Genomic DNA, 19,230 nt, shown 5'->3' on the forward strand with positions numbered 1-19,230 from the left:
TATAATGACTCTTACTGAAAGGTCGAAGAAGTTTATCGGTCATTGAAACCTGAAAAAGCTTCTTGACGTTCAAGTTACACGATCTTTTGTTTGTATATACAATATAACACTCATTGGCACAAACGGAAAACATACTTATTTTCTGTGAAGATGGACGAACTCAATCAAAACATCAAAATTTTAATCTCTCGGAATGAGGAAACTTGTCTCTGAACTTCAATCTGTATTCTTTGTAACGTGCTCCAGATCTGAGGAGTCCTGTGGGTATGCAGATCATGCATGACTTCTTCGGATATGGGATTCGAGTTGGAGAACCATTGATCCTCCTTTATCTTGAAGTGCCCGGGCACCATAACAGACACAACTTGTACAAAAAAGTGACCAAAATATATTTTGGCCAGATTTTGCTTCGAAGTTAGAAGGTGTACCTGGATGATCATCGCGGGAACCGATCTAGGCCTGGAAAGGGGTAGGAAAAAAACCACTGTAAGAAGCGAATTTTTGGTGCTCTGGCAGAGATTCGGACAGATTTAAGATGGTTATGGTGGGTTTAGTACAAATTGAGTTCCAGTTATAGCATTCTCCACGGTTGCACGCAGCTTCGTAGCAGATGCTTGAACAGGGAATCATTGTATATATATGTATATGCATATTTATATATACACACAGTATTTTGCCGCACACCAGATAAATATAGTTCATATTGGGAAATCAAGGTAGAACACAAAGGGCAGATTCAGGGAAAAAAAAAAAATTATCAGACTTACTGGTGAATCTTCTCAAGGAACCATTTCCATTAATTGCCAATGGTAACGGTATTCTCTCTTGACCCAGAGATAAAATTTGTTGCATTCTTTCTGGCCAATCCGAATTTAACCTTCTAGCAAAGTCTTCGACCTCCCTGATCAATGAAGGTTATAGTTCTTATATACATAACAAAATGAAGTGTAGAATTAGTAAAACAATTTTCTTCTAAATGGCAACAACTCTATGTTTGGTCAGTGCATGACTTCTTTTCACCGGGAAGGTAAGAATTGCATAGGAAGAAAAAAACTTGCATAAGTGTTGCATAGGAAGCAAAAGATCCCCAAGAGCGACTCTAGGAAGAAAAGAATTTAACCTTCTAGCAAAGTCTCCTTTTTCTTTCATACCTATACTCAAGATATGGCAACCAATATACCAACTATGATTTACTTCCAAACTCCATCACAGAGATATGCTAACCAATCAACACGAGTATTGCATGGGAAGAAAAAAAACTATAGATAGCAGTGTTCAGCAGGACTCTGATGTAACTATTTGTTTTTAAAATCTTTAAGATTTGAAAACCAACACTTCTTTCATAACATTTGAAACGTGCTAAAAAAGTTATATATCTCACCTATCAATTTTTTCTTTTAATGCAGGGTCAATGCCATCATCTATATCACAATCATCAAACTCAATGTCAGGTGAAGATCTATCTTCTTCAATGTCCCGCAGTTTTGTCGCATTAAAATGGGTAGGCAGGGAATCGCTATGAGTCATCGGATTTCTGCATGCAGAATTAAGCTCATGTGAATCCTGCAATATGAGAAACTGTCAATCTAAAACATGCCTGCTGTGTGGTGCAAGTGCATACTGGAGAAAGCAAAAAAAAGGTAATTACTTCTATTACTAACTCCCATGAATCATAACGAAATAAAGAACCCATGATGCAGCTATTCAAGAAAGTAAAATCGATGCAAACCGTGTCATTCACATCCGCAGCATTGCTAGTAAAAGAAGTGCTGCTTGAAGTCCTGGTGCAGTTTACAGAAGCAGATTTTTGAAGTTCTTTTCTCCTACGATTCTTCTTTTTATGTTTGGAATTTCTAGAACCCTTACAATCTGCAAAGCATGTACGTATAAGAGTCCCTTCAAAATGATAGCGTAGGGACAAAAAAGAGGGAAGTATGAAAAGAAAATGATGCATGGTCTGAAATGTAAACAACAGTTACTTCTCACAGCTTATGCATACAAAAGCAAAATAAAATCAACAAGATGCAGGGAACACACACCAATACAAAGATAATTCATAAAAATTTGTAAACACAACAAATATAGACACAAGGAGTAACAAATCCACTAAATTAGTACCACAAAGTAAAACACAAAATAACACAGAAGAAATTGAAGATTAAAAATCATGAAAAATGAACTTCAATGATAGGCAAATTGGTTGAACGGGTGCGTGGTCAATTTGCCCTCAGAGTTCTCTTCAAACTGGATATTTAATGAATGATAAATCTATCGGGTAATACAACCCATTTCTAAATACTAACAAAAAGAACTGGGTAGCTTATAGAAAATTGATGGAACATGGGTAGAGTTGCAATACAAACAACGACCTAGATTTTTTTATTACAGCAGTCAGCGCTAGCTCTGGCACTCTGGAACACAGGCAAACTGCTTGTGTTAATTGTGAATCATTTTTAATACATATATTTACATACAAAAGTTACCAAACTATACACATCCTACAAACCAAAATTACTCTGGAAACAGTGATTAATTATATCCGACTTCAAAATTTTAATCAATAATACAGGGAGCCACATATAGCTTTTTTGTTCATATCTAGGACAACAAACATCAACCAAACTTATTCAGGAATTGTGAATCTTAAAGGCATCAATTGATGCAGAAAGAAATAAATAACTACCTTCACTGTCTCCATTAATGAATGACAATAAATCATCAACTGAACGCTCATCTGCATGCTCCTCTTCTACCTCGAGATTCTACAGAAAACATTCAAACCCATTTACTAAGTCGCAGCTCGAATACTTCAAAGAAGCTTATTCTATTTGGATATCTCCATTCAAAAGCACACAAATTTTAAAAAAGCAATAAGTTCGCAACAATAATCCACAATGTAAGGTCGTTATCACCTTTAGTCTCTCCTCCCTTTCTTTTAATTCTTTTCTCTTTCTAGCATACAATCTATTCAATAGCCGAATCCTTGGATCATCCATGGTGTTTTTTATAGGCTCCAACTTCTCTTCCTAACCAACGCAACAAGTTTATATAAGACTGCGAACATGTACACATATATTCTCCCCAAGGAAGCAAACGGAAATTAAGATTGTAACTGCTTGAAATGAAAAGACACCTCAGTGAGATCGTCAGGAAGATGAAATATCTCGCGTATCTGTTCAGGAGTCTTCCCTTCAATCACCCGTGCAAGTGCTCGGCTGGTGAGGTCGACCAGAGGTTTTAATTGCAGACTGTCAGCTGCAGATGTCAACTCGCACAGCCTTTTCGTATCCATTCGAACAAACTTCTCGTCAAAGGACTTCCTCTCCTGCATCAAAGAAGAAGAAATCACGAACTTATTTCCCTGCGCCTGATGATACGAACACCTAAAAGACTTTCCTCCATAAATCAAGTAAAAATATAAAAATTAGCAAGAGTGTAAGGTACTCAAACATGTGGTAACCTTATTAGAGTGGCCTGGTACTTGATGAAAGTGGCAATAGTCAAGTATTAAGCTCAGCATGCCAGGATTAACCCGTGAAGGAAGAGAAATGGGATAATTCTTAGAAGATCCCATGCCTGAGTGGATTTCATGACAAATGAATGGACAAAGCATGGCAACCTCTTGCTCCACTTGCTGTATCGAATCATCAGAAGTTCGAAGCCACACACAAGCCTTCAGCATCTGCTAGGGTGCACCAATAAGTAATCAAAATAAGCAAAAATTAGAAAGTAACAGGAGACAACATAACCATAATGTAACGAAGGTTTCACAATAAAGTAACTTGACTAATCATTTCCTCCAATGAATGAGCAACGCAATGAAGGTAAAGACATTTTATATTACCTTACATAAACACAAAAGAAAAGGCAAATCAAATAAATGTATTCGAAATGTGAGAACAAAGAAACATCAGATGAGCGAAAAAAGACATGTAAAACATACCTCGGGTTTGACTATTTCACTATCAGCCTCTGTCATTGAAATGAAAACAATTTAAAGCCCACAAAAATACTCACGGGTATATTCCTGCGTCAAAATGAAGGGCATTAAACAACAGCCATTTATCCACCATTACTAGAGGAAAGATTGGCTGGCATTGGCATTCATCTAAAAACATAATCTCATGATATCCTTTACAAATAAACTAATGATAGAAGAGCCAAAATAAAAGGATAAAAAATTTATCACATTATTGAGTAGCGTAACTTGTCATTCATCAATACAAAATTAATCTAATAGTTTTATACAGTCGAAAATATCCAACTCCTTGATAAAGATACCAGATTCTGATAAAAAGCTATTAGAAGATAAAGGAGTTCACAACTATTAAACGAATTTAGCAAAAGTACTCATTGTGAATAAAAAATTTCTTAATAAACGATGGGATGAAACAAATTTCCAGAGTGACATGATCTTGCAGGCACACATACACAAAAATTCCATGTTCAGATGCAAAACCCAATCCCCATACACTTCTAGCAACCAATGCCTAGGTCTTCCACGTTATTGAGATCACCATAAATTACCAGGTACAAAACTGATAATACACTACTGTACCCAAAATATCTTACAGCCCAAGATCCAGGCAAACTCTGAAAATAGTAGCATTTCATCCGGTCAAGTGTTGTACCTGAGATTTCAGGAGCTTGAGTCGAATTTAAAGAGTGGGGCTCCTCAAATCACATGTTATCATTTTTTCATCAATAAGAGTTTTTCAAATGCTTTGGTGTCAATGATTTCTAATTATATTTTAAAAAATAAATTCTACATACTATAACTATAAATTATATGACTTGAAAATTTGGAATGCATTTGGATATTCGTTTCTAAGTAAATATATATGTTTCATTTGTATTATTTTAGCATTCATTTAATTGATGAAATTAGATTAATTGATAGCAGAAGTAACCAATTAGTGCATCATGCCTTGAACAACAAAGTTATACATTTATAAAGCAGCTATTAATTTCCTAATCAAATACAAACGAAAAGTCGAAATATGTGAAAAATAATTATTTGTTGGGAGCAGAATCTAGAACTCAACATAGACACGTTGAAATTTGCACGCAAGAAGATTCCTTTGGGAATTCTTAATAAAAAATTTAAAATTTAAAAGTAAAATATAATTATTAAATTCAATCGCCTCAATCACAGTTTACTGTGATCAAAATCAAATTAAAGGAGACGATGAACGATGAATTTTCTTTGTATAGTTAGACGATGAAATCGAAGGAGACAATGAACAATGAAATCCTTTTATCTTTAAAATAGTTGAGCTTAGCGGGATAAATAATTCTTTTGTATTTTCATTGACGCTAACTGAATGAAATATCATTACCAACTATATAGTTTTTTTGAGATCCCCGGTCTGAGGCGGCCGTCTTTTTAGTCTCACCTCAGTTACCTGTTACAGACCTATGGTCAACCTCAACAACAATACCAGTCTTCCATACTAACACATCCAAGCAGGCTTGAATCAATAACAATATGGCTTCACTAATAAGAAACTAGAAATTAAAGAATTAAATCCCAAATTCCAACTAATCACACAAAGTCGACCAGTCTATAAAGCTAAAGAATCCCTCAAAAGCCCATGGAAGAACCCTCTAAATGATGCAAACGAAAATGCAAACCCCTATAGCAGTATTGTATTGTTTTCCCTTTTGCTGACATGAGCCATATAACAAATCTTGAGACCAACTATGTCAATCCCACTATTTTCAAAACATCAACGAATCATATATTTCAAACCCTAATAAATAAAACAAAAGATGAGGCGAACAAAGAAAGAAAAAGAGGAAGCCAACAAATCTTACTCTGCAATCAGATTCAAGCCATCATTACCAACTACGACATTAAGAAAAGCCCCCATCCCCAGTTATTACTCGACATCCCACCTCCCTCAAAAAAACTTCGAATTCATCAACAAACCCAACAAAATAAGCTTGAGGAGGAGGATGAATCAATCTACCCAAACCAAGACCCCTCATTTATAGTAATAAAGGTCAAAATGAGTCTGCTATCAGTTAAATCCAGACAAATCTCACACCCAAACAAGCAGAAAATCCAACCAATACTTTGAAATGTATAAAAAACAGAAATATAGTACACCCATGTACCTGATGAAAGAAAATTACGCTGGACGTGTGGAATAACGGCTGTTCTGCCAAAAAATTCCAGAAAAATGCAAATAAGGATTGAAAGGTGGCCGATTAAAATCGACTAAAACAGTAAACTTTATAGGTTTTCATGGTGAAATATACATTGTTCAGTTTATCTGTGTAAATGGATTAGATGAGGATTTCAAGATTTTATCTACCTACCTACCGACTCTGATTCTTCCTCTTGGAGATGAGGGAGGGGAGCATCGTCGCGGCCTACGCCTTTAGAGGTCGCATTTGCTTCACGCGACTTCAGACTACAAAACGTGATTCCAACAGGTTACGCAGGCTATAGTTTTTGTTCGTTTTTAAAATATTTTGAAATTAAGTGTTTTGTGCTCTCGAGTTCGGATAATAACATTTTAAGTGTCGATTGTGTTGGTACTTTATGAGGTGCAAAATGACATCGGCTTAAGGTCGTGGCAGTCACTTTGCAACAATCTCTGAGATTACAACGGTATGTAAAATCGATGTTATAATTTTATTCAGTATCTTTAAGAAATGCGTTGAGAAAGGACAGATGTATAGAACCTTTCAACGAGATAGTGCTTTTTCAACTCTCTCAAAATGGAATACGATTTTTGGTCTCACACGATGTTGATGGTTTTCTCAAAACACAACGATTTTCGTTTTGTTAATATGAGCACTTCAAATTACAAAATCGGGTGACTTTGTAAAATATTTTTAAAACTTTGAAAAACGAAAAAAATAAATGCAATATGAACTTGATGAAAATATCAATATTTTTTAGTTTGTGATTGTCTAACGTTATTTCATTACGATATAGAGTATATATAATGTTTCAATAGTTGGAGGGACTTTTCTGCGAATAATTGTGTCGATGTGATGAGATACAATCTTATTCGTCATATACATCTCGCCTGATAGGGTCACATCCATTGGATCGTATCATTTCAAGATATTGAATCGGGTGCGTTCATTTCCTAGTCAATGATCTAGATCGCACCCACATTGGATTATCACATTTATTCAAGACACCCCTCGATCGGAGACATTAGATCACATCGAGAGGTCTAGATCGCACCCTTACGATGGAGCACAACTATTGCATGTACCAGATCGCCAAAAAATGATCATGATCATCAACCATCACACCATTTCAATATCACGTGTCCAATTGCATCCAACGGCTCTCAACCGCCTCCACGTTCTAGTGGAGCCCAATCACATGCCACATGTACAATGACTTGAACCATGTGCCACAGCATCAAACTCATTTTCGGTATAATTAAAACATCTTCATTGCTCCTCGCGAGGACATATAAATGCGAAGTGAGCCATCAATGCACGTTCTAGTGGAGCCCAATCACATGCCACATGTACAATGACTTGAACCATGTGCCACAGCATCAAACTCATTTTCGGTATAATTAAAACATCTTCATTGCTCCTCGCGAGGACGTATAAATGCGAAGTGAGCCATCAATGCACATTCTAGTGGAGCCCAATCACATGCCACATGTACAATGACTTGAACCATGTGCCACAGCATCAAACTCATTTTCGGTATAATTAAAACATCTTCATTGCTCCTCGCGAGGACGTATAAATGCGAAGTGAGCCATCAATGCGCCTTTGGCGTTCGTATGGGGGACAGGCTCGGTTCGTGTCTTGCACCTCACTCACCTTTGGTTGACTTGGCAAGCTTGGTATGGCTTGACTTGAACTAACCATAACATAACACATAAAATGATATATAAGGAAGATGTGAAAATCATAAACTTTTAATGTAGGGCATTTCTAAGAAAAACCTTAATGGGCTTTGTTACCAACATTAAATAATTAATTTCTCATTCACCACAAATCGATTTTTAGCAAATTAATATTCCAAAAATATCTACTCAAAATATAGATTCCAATTTTCAAGTCAATTTTGGATTTTAACGAATGAATCACACTCGATTAATTTTTTGAATGTTAACGAGTTTCAAACCCATTTTTCCCAACATTAATCCCCCACATAGATAGAAACTAATGCATGTATGTATTGCAGACTCTTAGAAAGTTCAATCGAAAGATCATTGCATCAAGAGATGTAGCTCGGGGATTTGAACATTCCGTATTATAATGCCATTGGAGTTACTAGCTGATTAATGAACGTGATTTCTTGAACTGCTCAGTCGTTTGTGTCAAGCAATACAATAATACACACACAATAATCATTCTCACATATTTATACTTCTCGTGGTTGTTTCATTTTTTGTCATGGACACGGTCTTGGATTGCCAAGTGTTTCATTGAAACGGTTCGTCTTCACACTTACATAGGTGACCCTTATAACGACTATCATAACATACTCGAATTTTTCTAGTATGGAATTATGAAAATTTTAATTTAACCTAACTACATATAGTAGGCAACACGTTTTAATCTTAGGAATGGAAAATGAACTCCGTTACATAGTTCGTGGCAATTGCGATAACAACAACTTTCATAACTTAGTTATCCAATTGAATCAAGATCTTGAGATCTCCAATTAGCAAGGTTGAACTACCGCTGTGAATGTTTTATTTGTAAATTTTTAGCCTTATTCATCTTAATGAGCATTAGTATATTTGATCTATATTTGAACCTTTGTCAATGGGTCATCAAATTACCTTTTAATTTAACATTGTCGACTAAGATGACTTTATCAGAGATCAAATGCTTGATGTATTATGTCTAAGACGAGTGTGGCTTGACATACCATTGTACTTATAGCTTTGTGCATTTCCAATAGTCAATTGACCATTGCAATGTATATCATGGATGACACTAGCTTTAACTTATACGAGATATCTTCCAATATATTAATTAATCATTCAGACTCTTAAGTGGATTTATTCAAAGCTTTGAACTCGATTTTGGTAAAAACTTGTGTGAGACGGTCTCACGAGTCATATTTTGTGAGATATATCTCTTATTTTGGTCATCTATGAAAAAATATTACTTTTTATTGTGAATATCGGTAGGGTTGACATGTCTCACAGATAAAGATTCGTGAAACTATCTCACAAGAGACCTACTCCTCGATCTCCATAGAAGAGCGAGTGATACACAAGATTCCACCACCAATGATAATTATTTATATGTTTGTGGATTTAAAAATTTTTGTGTCACATATGCATTTTGCATCACAATAGCCTTTTAATAATAATGTATATATCATATAAATGATATTAGTTTGTTGACCTTGCGAGCAATATCCAAATGTGTACAATTTGTGATATACATCAAACTTCTAATTGTACATGAATATTTCAGTTATGGTATGAGTTCTCTATTGTTCTTGTCAATGTGTAGATTATCTTTTATATCAAATCATTGGTCTACATCTTTTTCGGCTCGTAATAATATTATATAATCACTGTTCATAAGAGCATTTTGTACAAACATTTGTTTGTTGTTTCGTTTCTTCATTTGTTGCAACAAATTTTCCGACAACTTTTTTCTGTCGAAATTCTTTGTTATTTCTTGTTGTAACAAATTTACATTTCGTCTCTAATTCCTTTAGGTGACAAATTCTTCATGACATACTTTTTCTTTACTTTGTTTGTAAGGTCTGAATTAGGCACCAAATTTTGATAATCACCATTATTGTCGGTATATCCAATAAAAAAACAATTAATCATTTTTTGTGCATAATTTCATTTGGTTTAGACACTTTTACATTTACCAAACAATTGGTTCGGACACTATTTCATTTGGTTCAGACAATTCTGATAATCACCACTATTGTTAGTATATCCAATAATAAACACTTGAATCATTTTTTATGCATAATTTCGTTTATGTTCGAAATAATTTTTTAAATCTTTCCACGAAAGGTGGTTTCTCGATTATCGTAGTGAATGCTCACTTAATTATCTCCATAACCCTCGCCATGCAGATCATGCAATATTAATTGCAAGTCTTGGAATTAGGTCAAAACAGTCTCGAAATCCATCATTTTGAAATCTAAAAACCTATTTACAGTGAACTTTTTCATGCCGACATATTCTTCAGTTCGATACTTATTTTCAATTGATTTCCTTACATAGGAACAAGGAATGAATTGTTAAAGTTTCACACGTATATAGGAAACATAACTGAGCGGCAAACTACCTGACAATGGAATAACATAAATATGAAAGAGGATCGAAAACAATCCAAGAACCCCCTGCTCGGCTCAAAGAAATAACGAAGGAAGATATGCATGAAATAAGCTTGTGAGGGAGAATGTCCAGCAATTAGTTATTTTTAGACCACGTCCCTTCAAATATATCCAAATATATATATATATATATAACTTAATCGTTCTATATAACAGTAAAAGGTGTACACGCGTTGCATGTATTATTATTAATTTTAGTTTGATCAAATAACACTAAACAATTAATAAGAAATTATTTTCAATTTAGAAAATTTGTTCGATTTTGAAATGAATACTTTATTCTTTTACTATTTTTTGCTAAATTGATGTTATCAATTTAAGATTTTGCATTTCTAGATTATAAGATCTTACTTGATTTATTTTTAGATGATAATATCTAATTGCTTGATTTATCTTTAGATGTTATAGGATTTGTTTTTAATATGATTTTTATCTCTAAAATATTTTATACTTGTTTCAAAGATTTTTCCCTAATGAAAATCTTGTTTCCATATTTTCTAGAACTCTTTTATGGAATTGTTTTTAGATCAAGCATTGTGTATAAATTTGTAGTGCCTTACAGCCATGAGTGTGGCTTGAGAGAGGTCGGCAAAGGAGTTCTTGTATAGAAGAAAAATACGAGAGCCGAGCCTATTTTGATGAGAAGCTTTTGTGTGATCGATTGATCACTTTGTTTAACTGCTGAAGTTTTTCATGTGATCGGTTGATCACTTTATGCAGCTGCTGGAATTTTTCTAAACATACATAAATTTCAGTATGGGAGTCGTCTGAAGACTTTGTGTGATTAATTCACTGTTACATTGTGTTGCTAAATTTAAGCAACTTCAGTTTATGCATCTAGTTTTGAGTTTGGTTGATTTTGATGCATTTTAATTACTTAGAGTGTCAAGGAATTTGGTTGTGGTATTTTCACTAGTATTGTTTTGTGTAAACAAATTACATATTTTCCTAGTGAATTTTTGTCACGAGGCATTGTACAAGTTTTTATACTTGTGCATAATTTAAATATGGTACCTATTTATTCAAAGTATACTTGTGTGTTAAATAATCAATTTCTGCTCATGTTGTGTGCTTGTGGGTGTGGACAACAACAGATCACAACAGTTAAATTCTGATACACACAATATATTAATTTTGTAATGTTATTTTTTTGCAATTTACTTTCTCAAACTTCGAGGTCTTCACGTAATCTTCAATATTTGGCCAGAAAAGAGGCATCAATTATTGATTAAAAAAAAGGTTTATTATGTCTGCTTCTTGTGAAGTTTATCAACAAAAAGTATCAAACTGTATTTAAATATTAGACATGTCTCTCGTGAGATTTATGAAAAACAAAAAATAAAAAATAATATATTATAATATTAATTACACTCCACCAGTACCTCTGCAAATAAAAAATAATACAGATATAAACCTAAAGATGAAAACTGTACTTTTCACAGAATTCTAAATTTAATGTTTTTTTTTTTTAAAATACGACATATATAGATGATTGTAAATGCAATTATCTCTAAAAATCAATAAATCGACAAAGAGTAATGGTGAAAGTACAACGAAAATTGTATAACAATTCTTATATCATAAAAATTCGATAAAAAATTTTATTTATCAGATCTCATGAAATATTGAATACAAAAGCTCACGGTTTAATATCAAAATCTCACGATATAATAACAAAATATCATGATATAATTGTTGTAAATATCTTTGTACGATATATTAGTTGTACATTTAGCTTTAGCAAATTCTAGAAAAATATTTATTTCAGCAGTTTTTTTTTTAATTTATAATTTCAAGAATCGTTTGTATAAAATTGTTTGCTTTGATTCTAGGTGAGACATTATGTATTCATGTTAGTTTTCAAGATTGTCCGTTTCCAAATATTGTTCATTTCTCGAATCATTTACTATCCTAAGGCAGTCGATGGATACGTAAATGTCTTGTTCATTTCTTGAATAATCCCCAATTCTTAGTAATTGGATAAGTTATATGTGTCAGGACTGAGAGTATCTCAGTGTGAGACGTTTTACAGATTTATATATTAAAGATGAGTCGACTTTGATGCATTTTTCACGAATCAGATTGAGTCGAAAATTCATATCGTAAATTTGAATCCTGAGACGATCTACTAGAAGCTCTCGTGCAAAACTCAAGGATGAATCAGGAATCTGAATCGTTTGATTTTTTCTAAACTTTTGACACGGAAATTTTTATGTATCCATGTATATTATTAAAACACCATTGTGTTTAATTAGGCTAAAAACTTGTATTCGAGTTCGTTTCGCACCTTAAATAGTTGATATTATTTGACTTGGATATGATTCAAATTAGAGTTTGATTTCGAGTTAGATTTGAAAAAATCGAACATGTTCATGAACTATTCTAATTATTGTTCGAAAACAAATACTCAAAATAAAATTTTGTGAATTCTCGAACAAAACAATCTTACATCGTTCACACATGATAAGTTTAAATTTGATTTGATAATTTCAAAAACAAAATAGTGTATAATGTACCAACTTGTTTGGTTAACCAATGAGCACGCAGGAACGGTAGGAGTCAGCGTCCCGGACAGTTCGACGAAATAAATCTTAAGCAAGCATGGATTTATTCATTGCGAGGGTCCCCGCCTTCGCCTAATGATTTGTCCGCGGCCATGACAAGTCCTATTTCGGATGGTATACGGAGGAGCTCCGACTCAAACACACCGGCTAAGCTAGTTCGCTCCTCAAGCTGCTCTACCGACGATTATTCAACCTCTAGCCACCGCTCCTCCGCCCGGAGCGCCGCACGTTCCATCACCAACGCACTGTTTAGGTGCTTCACTGCTCCTGATCCGCCGAAAAGCTCCAGCAACGTGTTCTCTGATTCTTCTGGTACAGACACGATTAGTAATTGATTTTTATGATATATTTCTAATCGAGACTTGACTATATTTTTAGTTATGTTTTTCGAAATTTGATTTGGTGATCAGTAGTGAATTGTAATCTACTACTGTTAATCTAAGTTGATCGAAGATTTAGATAGGATAGAATCACTATGCGGATTGAGGTATCATTTGATATACTTTTATTAGGCGATTATTCTTAATTATTTCAGGAAATTTAGAAAATATCATGCATAAAATTTGAAAATTCCGTATAAGGGCAACCGCCCAATCCCCACTATTACTCCCTGCAAAGAGAACTTGTATTCTCTGGTTGACAGGGCTTTGAGCTTTAAAATTGTTGTTTAAAGAGCTTGTCGTAGTGCTCGTCCCGTGCGATATACAAGGTCAGCGTGGTTTGTATACTGTTGCGTTAGCGTGAGGTGTTGCAAAATATCGAATGATAAAGTTCTGAAACTTTCTTTGAGAAACCAGTTAATAATATGAAAAAAAAATACAGCAGATCAAAGCATAAAATAAAGCAAACCGAGGCCTCTACGAAGTACAGTGTTCTTAAAACAGATTCGTCCCCTCGTTTATTTGCTTCGAGGATCAACTTAGACGTCTGTTTCCCAGGATACAACGGAACAACTAGTAGTAAGCCAGTACTAGGCACTACTATGGCGAACTGAAAAGTACCTGAATTTTATCACGAGACAGAACATGAGGCAGAGTAGATGAGCTGCAGCCGAAGCAAAGAAGAGAGTTGAACTAGAAAGGAGAGTGTGATGTGTGTCTTGAAGGACTTGAGGATCTCTCTATGTATAGAACTTTATCACTTGTGCTATTTCTTGTTTTCCTATGTGAGACATTCTCATCTACTTACAAATGCCTTGCTTGTCCAATATTCCATTCAAATGAACAAGCCCAATAGGCCCAAAAAGCTTTAAGTACAACATGAGGTTTAACCTGTATGCATTGAAGAGCAGCTTCTGCAGGTTTGATGCCATAAAATAAAGTTGTTACAATGTTTTTTTGTTTAATTGATGGGTTACGTTTGGAATAAATTCCTTATAGGTGAGGAAAATGGAGGCAATGTTGTATGATAATTCGTTAGTTTATTTTAGGGACAAAATTGATGCAATATGCTTTGATCGGGCGACGTCATTTTAAATTTTTGAAAAATCTAGAAAAGTTTACATTCTAATTCCTAACTTCTCTGAAGGCTCTTATAATTCTGTTTAATTCACTTTTTTCGTCTTCAAAATTTGGTGCCTTATTGCAGCGAAGATGCTGATATAAACAGAATGCGGAAAACTCATTGACTAATGGATATTGATTTGTATAGAAGTAAAAATTTTACATTTAAGAGAAATTATGGAAGTCGTAGGACATGACCGATACAAATATTGGTGGTAGGATTTATTTGAACAAAAAGGGTGAATCTTAGAGCTTGGAATAATTTTGAGTCTATTCAGCTCTACAGAACAAAAGGCACAAATTTGTGATTCTCCTTATTTTCCATGCAATATGTTATTCATACATATACCCTTCCATTGCCATGTACATTTCAGCTAGACACTGTGGATGCCAGCCTCACGTACTAACTAAATAGATACACTCGAGCCAATTCAACCAAAACACATTTACGCAAGTATAATGTTTGTCTGATTTTACCCCTCAGCAATGAAATCACATGCATATACCAGGGCTTGTAAGTGGAACATGAAGCGCATTAGATCCATTTTCTCGAATCCCTTAGGAACTTTTCAAATAGTACGACATATCAAGGGGACTATCAATTTGAAGTTGTTATATGCTTCATTTAATGCAATTGTATGCAAGAGGAGGTGAATGAAGCATGGTTGATAAATGTTTTTTGCTGTATCAGGTGCTTCGAGTTCCGGCAGTGACAGGAGACGGAGTATCTATGGTTCTTCCAATGATTCAACTCACTCAAGAGAACCTGGAAGTGTCATATTCACCATGGAAGATATTAACAAGGCCACCAAAAAATTTTCACCTGCCCTGATGATTGGACAAGGTGGTTTTGGGACAGTGTACAAAGGTCAACTTGCAGATGGAACTTTGGTTGCAGTTAAACGCGCTAAGAAGGTTAGAATATCTGCTTGTCTCTTCAATCTTTTCTTTCCGTATGAAATAACCAGGGAATGAATATGAAACCTTTGTCTCCCTTTTTACTAGTGTTTCCAAGTTTTTTTCTCTCTCCATAGATTGTGTATGATAAGCATTTAGGAACTGAATTTCAAAATGAAGTTGAAACCCTAGCACAAGTGGAGCATCTGAATCTAGTGAAATTGTATGGGTTTTTAAAGCATGGAGATGAAAGGATCCTTGTTGTGGAGTATGTCCCAAATGGAAATCTTAGAGAGCATTTGGACGGTAAGACTTTCTTCTTTCCAGACTACAGGTTACCAGGTTTTGCATCATCAGTTCCTCCCTTTCAATCATCTTACACGCTTTTTTTATATCCCTGCATGCTTAACGCTCAGCCATTTATTGCATATGCTAGTGCTAACATCGAATTTGAATTCAGGTATCAAAGGTGACAGTGTTGATTTTGCTGTGCGGCTAGAGATTGCAACTGATGTGGCTCATGCAGTAACATACCTTCACATGTACACAGGTGTAAAATTTTTTGCAGCATTTTTATATGTTCATTAAAGCAAATCCCAATTATTTTGAGTTTACGAAGATCTTTGGTTTTCTGGAAAATGAGTGCAGATCACCCCATAATTCACAGGGACATAAAGTCTTCCAACGTTCTCCTCACCGAAAACCTACGAGCTAAAGTGGCTGACTTCGGTTTTGCACGACTACGTTCTGACGGTGAATCAGGAGCAACTCACATATCAACCCAAGTTAAAGGCACTGCAGGCTACTTAGACCCTGAATACCTGAAAACCAACCAACTCACAGAAAAGAGCGACGTTTATTCATTTGGTGTGTTGCTTGTGGAGCTTGTCACGGGCAGGCGTCCAATTGAACCAAAGCGAGAGCAGAAGGAGCGCATTACTACAAAATGGGTGTGGCCTTTCTCCCTACTGCCAGTGTTCAATACATTTTACATAATTGCATTGCCATACATCTATATTTATTCTTTTCTGTGACAACCAACTTGGCCGTATATTGCGTGGAAAAGTAAAACAGCCAATGGCACATAAGTGATTGCATAGTACCTGTATGTAACAGTTGGTCGAATACTATTTAATCGTGCTTAAAATTTGGCCCTGAGTTCACTCTCCATGATCACGGCCAATGCAAGGAAGGCTCCAATATCAACTACTTTACATCTACCGATTCTTAGCTAAACGGTTATAATTCAAGGCAGAGAAATCTATTTTTGTGGCCTTGTGCAATTTTAGAATTCCCACCATGAAAGGGTGTGGGATTAGGATATCATTATCATAAGAAAATGTGGAATGATCTGTGACCAACAATAGTTCAAGTACAATTTAATCATGCTAGTTGTGGGTCTTAATCTTTCATCAGAATGTGAGTTCAGTGGGCTCAAAACGTAACAATTCCCACTTAGTGAAATGTTTGCATAATGGTCTCTCTACGGTTCGGAATAAACTGTTATAGGTTTTAGATAGACAATTATGACAAGCTGACGTTCAGGAAACCATATCAAAGCAACAAAGCTTAAACCGCGGACCAAATTCTTTCCCCACGGCATTAACAAATCGAGGTGTTCTGAAGCTATTTCAGAAGGTAGTAACATTCGTTTTTCAGTGCTCTGATAACGCTTCATATGCATGCAGGCGATGAGGAAGTTTTCTTGTGGAGAAGCAATACTCACTATGGATCCAAGGCTTGTAAGATCTCCTGCTAATATCTTTGCTCTGGAAAAGATCCTTGAATTAGCATTCCGTTGTTTGGCTCCTAACCGACGAAATAGACCTTCCATGAGGAAGTGTGCCGAGGTTCTCTGGGAGGTTCGGAAGGATTACAGGGAATTTTCAGCATATGATGCCCCTCCACTCTCATCTAAATCTCCGATGAGTGCCTATATCAGAGAGGTGTAAGTAAAGCAAGCGACTCGAGGCGCATATTCTGCATACAGAACTGCATGTTCTCCTAAGTCCGTGGCGGAAATACGGAGGTATCTCAACCGTGATCAGACAGTACAAAGCGATGCCACTTACTGTACAGAGGTCGTATATAGAGAAAATATAGCTTCCAAGAGTGTGGCGCGATGTCAAGGTGATTTAGTTAATGTGTGTGGGTTGTGCATTTAATATTCTTTTGAGATACTGCATATGTTTCCAATATTTTTCTGCATATGTTTTCGATATATTTCTTGAAATTTATATTGTTTATAATTGGCATGTCTTCATCAAAAAATAAAATAAAATTGGCCTTTGTCAATTATTAATAATATTAAAAAATGATGGTATTATTTGTAATTTCCTTGAAATGTATGTTTATTATTTTCCATTGATATTCTTTTAAATTATATATTTTTTCCCTGCCCTTGATTTTCACCAAGCTTCGTAATTAGATTGAGAGTTGGTCTCTTATGAGACGGTCTCACGAATCTTTATCTGTGAGACGAGTCAATTTTACCGATATTTACAATAAAAAGTAATACTCTTAACATAAAAAGTAATACTTTTTCATTGATGACTCAAATAAGATATCTGTCTTACAAAATACGACGCGTGAGATCGTCTCACACAAGTTTTTACCTTAGATTTAATTCAAATGTGTCACCAATTTGTTTTTTTTTTGTTTTGTTTTTTTTTTTTCCTTTTTTATAAATTTAAACTGCAAGTACCCATGACTCCTTAAAGAACAAAAGACAAATATTAAATTACATCAAACAAAGATGAAATAAACTCTATTAAAAAGTTGATAACATAAAAGATGTTCAATCAAATTAATTAAAAATAGAAAAATATTATTTACAAAATATTTATTTTACATGTATATATTATGTATGAAAAATATTTTTTAAAATATATGCGCAAAACATACTCCAATCATCAAGAATATATGATCATTTGACAAATAATATTATCTAAAAAAATTCGTGCGATAAGTGATGCTTGAAAATTCCAAAAAACAAATTTTATGAGTTATCTGTATAACGAAAAACACTGGCGGTGTCGGGAGTTATATGGCGAAAACAATCCGAACTTAAATGGACCTATTTTGATTTAATCAGCCTAAAGATTGATCTCATCAAATAATTAAATAGATTACCGGGTAAGTTGAATATAATTTGGGACCAATAATGAAAGGTAAAAACTTATGTCAGATGGTCTCATGGATCGTATTTTATGAGACAGATATCTTATTTGGGTTATCTATTAAAAAATATTATTTTTTATGCTAAAAATATTACCTTTTAACGTGCATATCGGCATGATTGACCGTCTCACAGATAAAGATTTGTGAAACTGTCTCACAAGACACCTATTCATAATCAAATTATATTCAAATTAAATGTAAATAGTATATATATTTCAATAAAAATGAAAGATTTATGATATTATTTATCATAAATATTTAGATAAAAACTTAATTAATTTGATAGTCTCTTCGAAACCATTATAATTATTATTAAATTTAAAAGAATGAAAGTTCATTAAAATTTATTGGGATAGTAAAATCATGCATAAATAAAAGTGTTGTATATGCTCTCTCATCATGATCAAAATTATCATTTTCAAGTCTCTAATGGATATCTCTGTTGACGAAAAAGATAAACGCTTGATTAATATCAATTATTTTGATTTTTACTGTCCATACATTCTCGGACACCTGTCGCATAAAGTTTATCCAATGCAGATTACTTGACTAACATGATTTACATGCTACTACTTTAACACTGAGATCTATCAAATAATATCAAAATGTAATGGCATTGTGTTCATGATCACCAATAAAAGTTTATTATCGATTTTCAGGTTATATACGGTGATAATTGGATTTTCATTCGAATGTACAATAGTTATATTGGGAAATATATTATAGAAAATCAAAAATATAAATTTTGATTTTATTTATTAAATTATACTTA

The 19,230-nt window shown here is 34.3% G+C and overlaps 2 protein-coding genes across 9 annotated transcripts; one reads left to right on the forward strand and one right to left on the reverse strand.

Moving 5' to 3' along the window:
- Positions 1 to 15: 15 nt before the first annotated feature.
- On the reverse strand, positions 16 to 6,469 carry LOC142539478 (SKP1-like protein 21). Of its 8 annotated transcripts, none has more exons than XM_075644977.1 (11): positions 6,329 to 6,469; positions 6,121 to 6,164; positions 3,944 to 4,027; positions 3,461 to 3,685; positions 3,134 to 3,325; positions 2,913 to 3,026; positions 2,684 to 2,762; positions 1,730 to 1,869; positions 1,382 to 1,563; positions 768 to 901; positions 16 to 459 (listed from the first exon to the last, which is right to left on the reverse strand). In XM_075644977.1, the coding sequence occupies exons 3-11, from the start codon at positions 3,977 to 3,979 to the stop codon at positions 437 to 439; spliced, it is 1,125 nt and encodes a 374-aa protein (XP_075501092.1). In that variant the 5' UTR covers positions 3,980 to 4,027; positions 6,121 to 6,164; positions 6,329 to 6,469; the 3' UTR covers positions 16 to 436. The 8 variants fall into 8 exon arrangements, with proteins under 8 accessions (XP_075501092.1, XP_075501096.1, XP_075501093.1 ...); XM_075644981.1 differs by having other exon boundaries at positions 3,461 to 3,682; positions 6,329 to 6,467; XM_075644978.1 differs by having other exon boundaries at positions 6,325 to 6,461.
- Positions 6,470 to 12,854: 6,385 nt separating this feature from the next.
- Positions 12,855 to 17,573, forward strand: LOC142539479 (calmodulin-binding receptor-like cytoplasmic kinase 2). The gene is made up of 6 exons (XM_075644984.1): positions 12,855 to 13,191; positions 15,073 to 15,296; positions 15,416 to 15,584; positions 15,739 to 15,828; positions 15,927 to 16,228; positions 16,967 to 17,573. Exons 1-6 carry the CDS (start codon positions 12,972 to 12,974, stop codon positions 17,228 to 17,230), a joined length of 1,269 nt encoding a protein of 422 aa, XP_075501099.1. The 5' UTR covers positions 12,855 to 12,971; the 3' UTR covers positions 17,231 to 17,573.
- The last annotated feature ends 1,657 nt before the right edge of the window (positions 17,574 to 19,230 follow it).

Source organism: Primulina tabacum, chromosome 3, assembly GCF_025594145.1.
Source record: "Primulina tabacum isolate GXHZ01 chromosome 3, ASM2559414v2, whole genome shotgun sequence".
Classification (NCBI taxonomy): domain Eukaryota; kingdom Viridiplantae; phylum Streptophyta; class Magnoliopsida; order Lamiales; family Gesneriaceae; genus Primulina; species Primulina tabacum.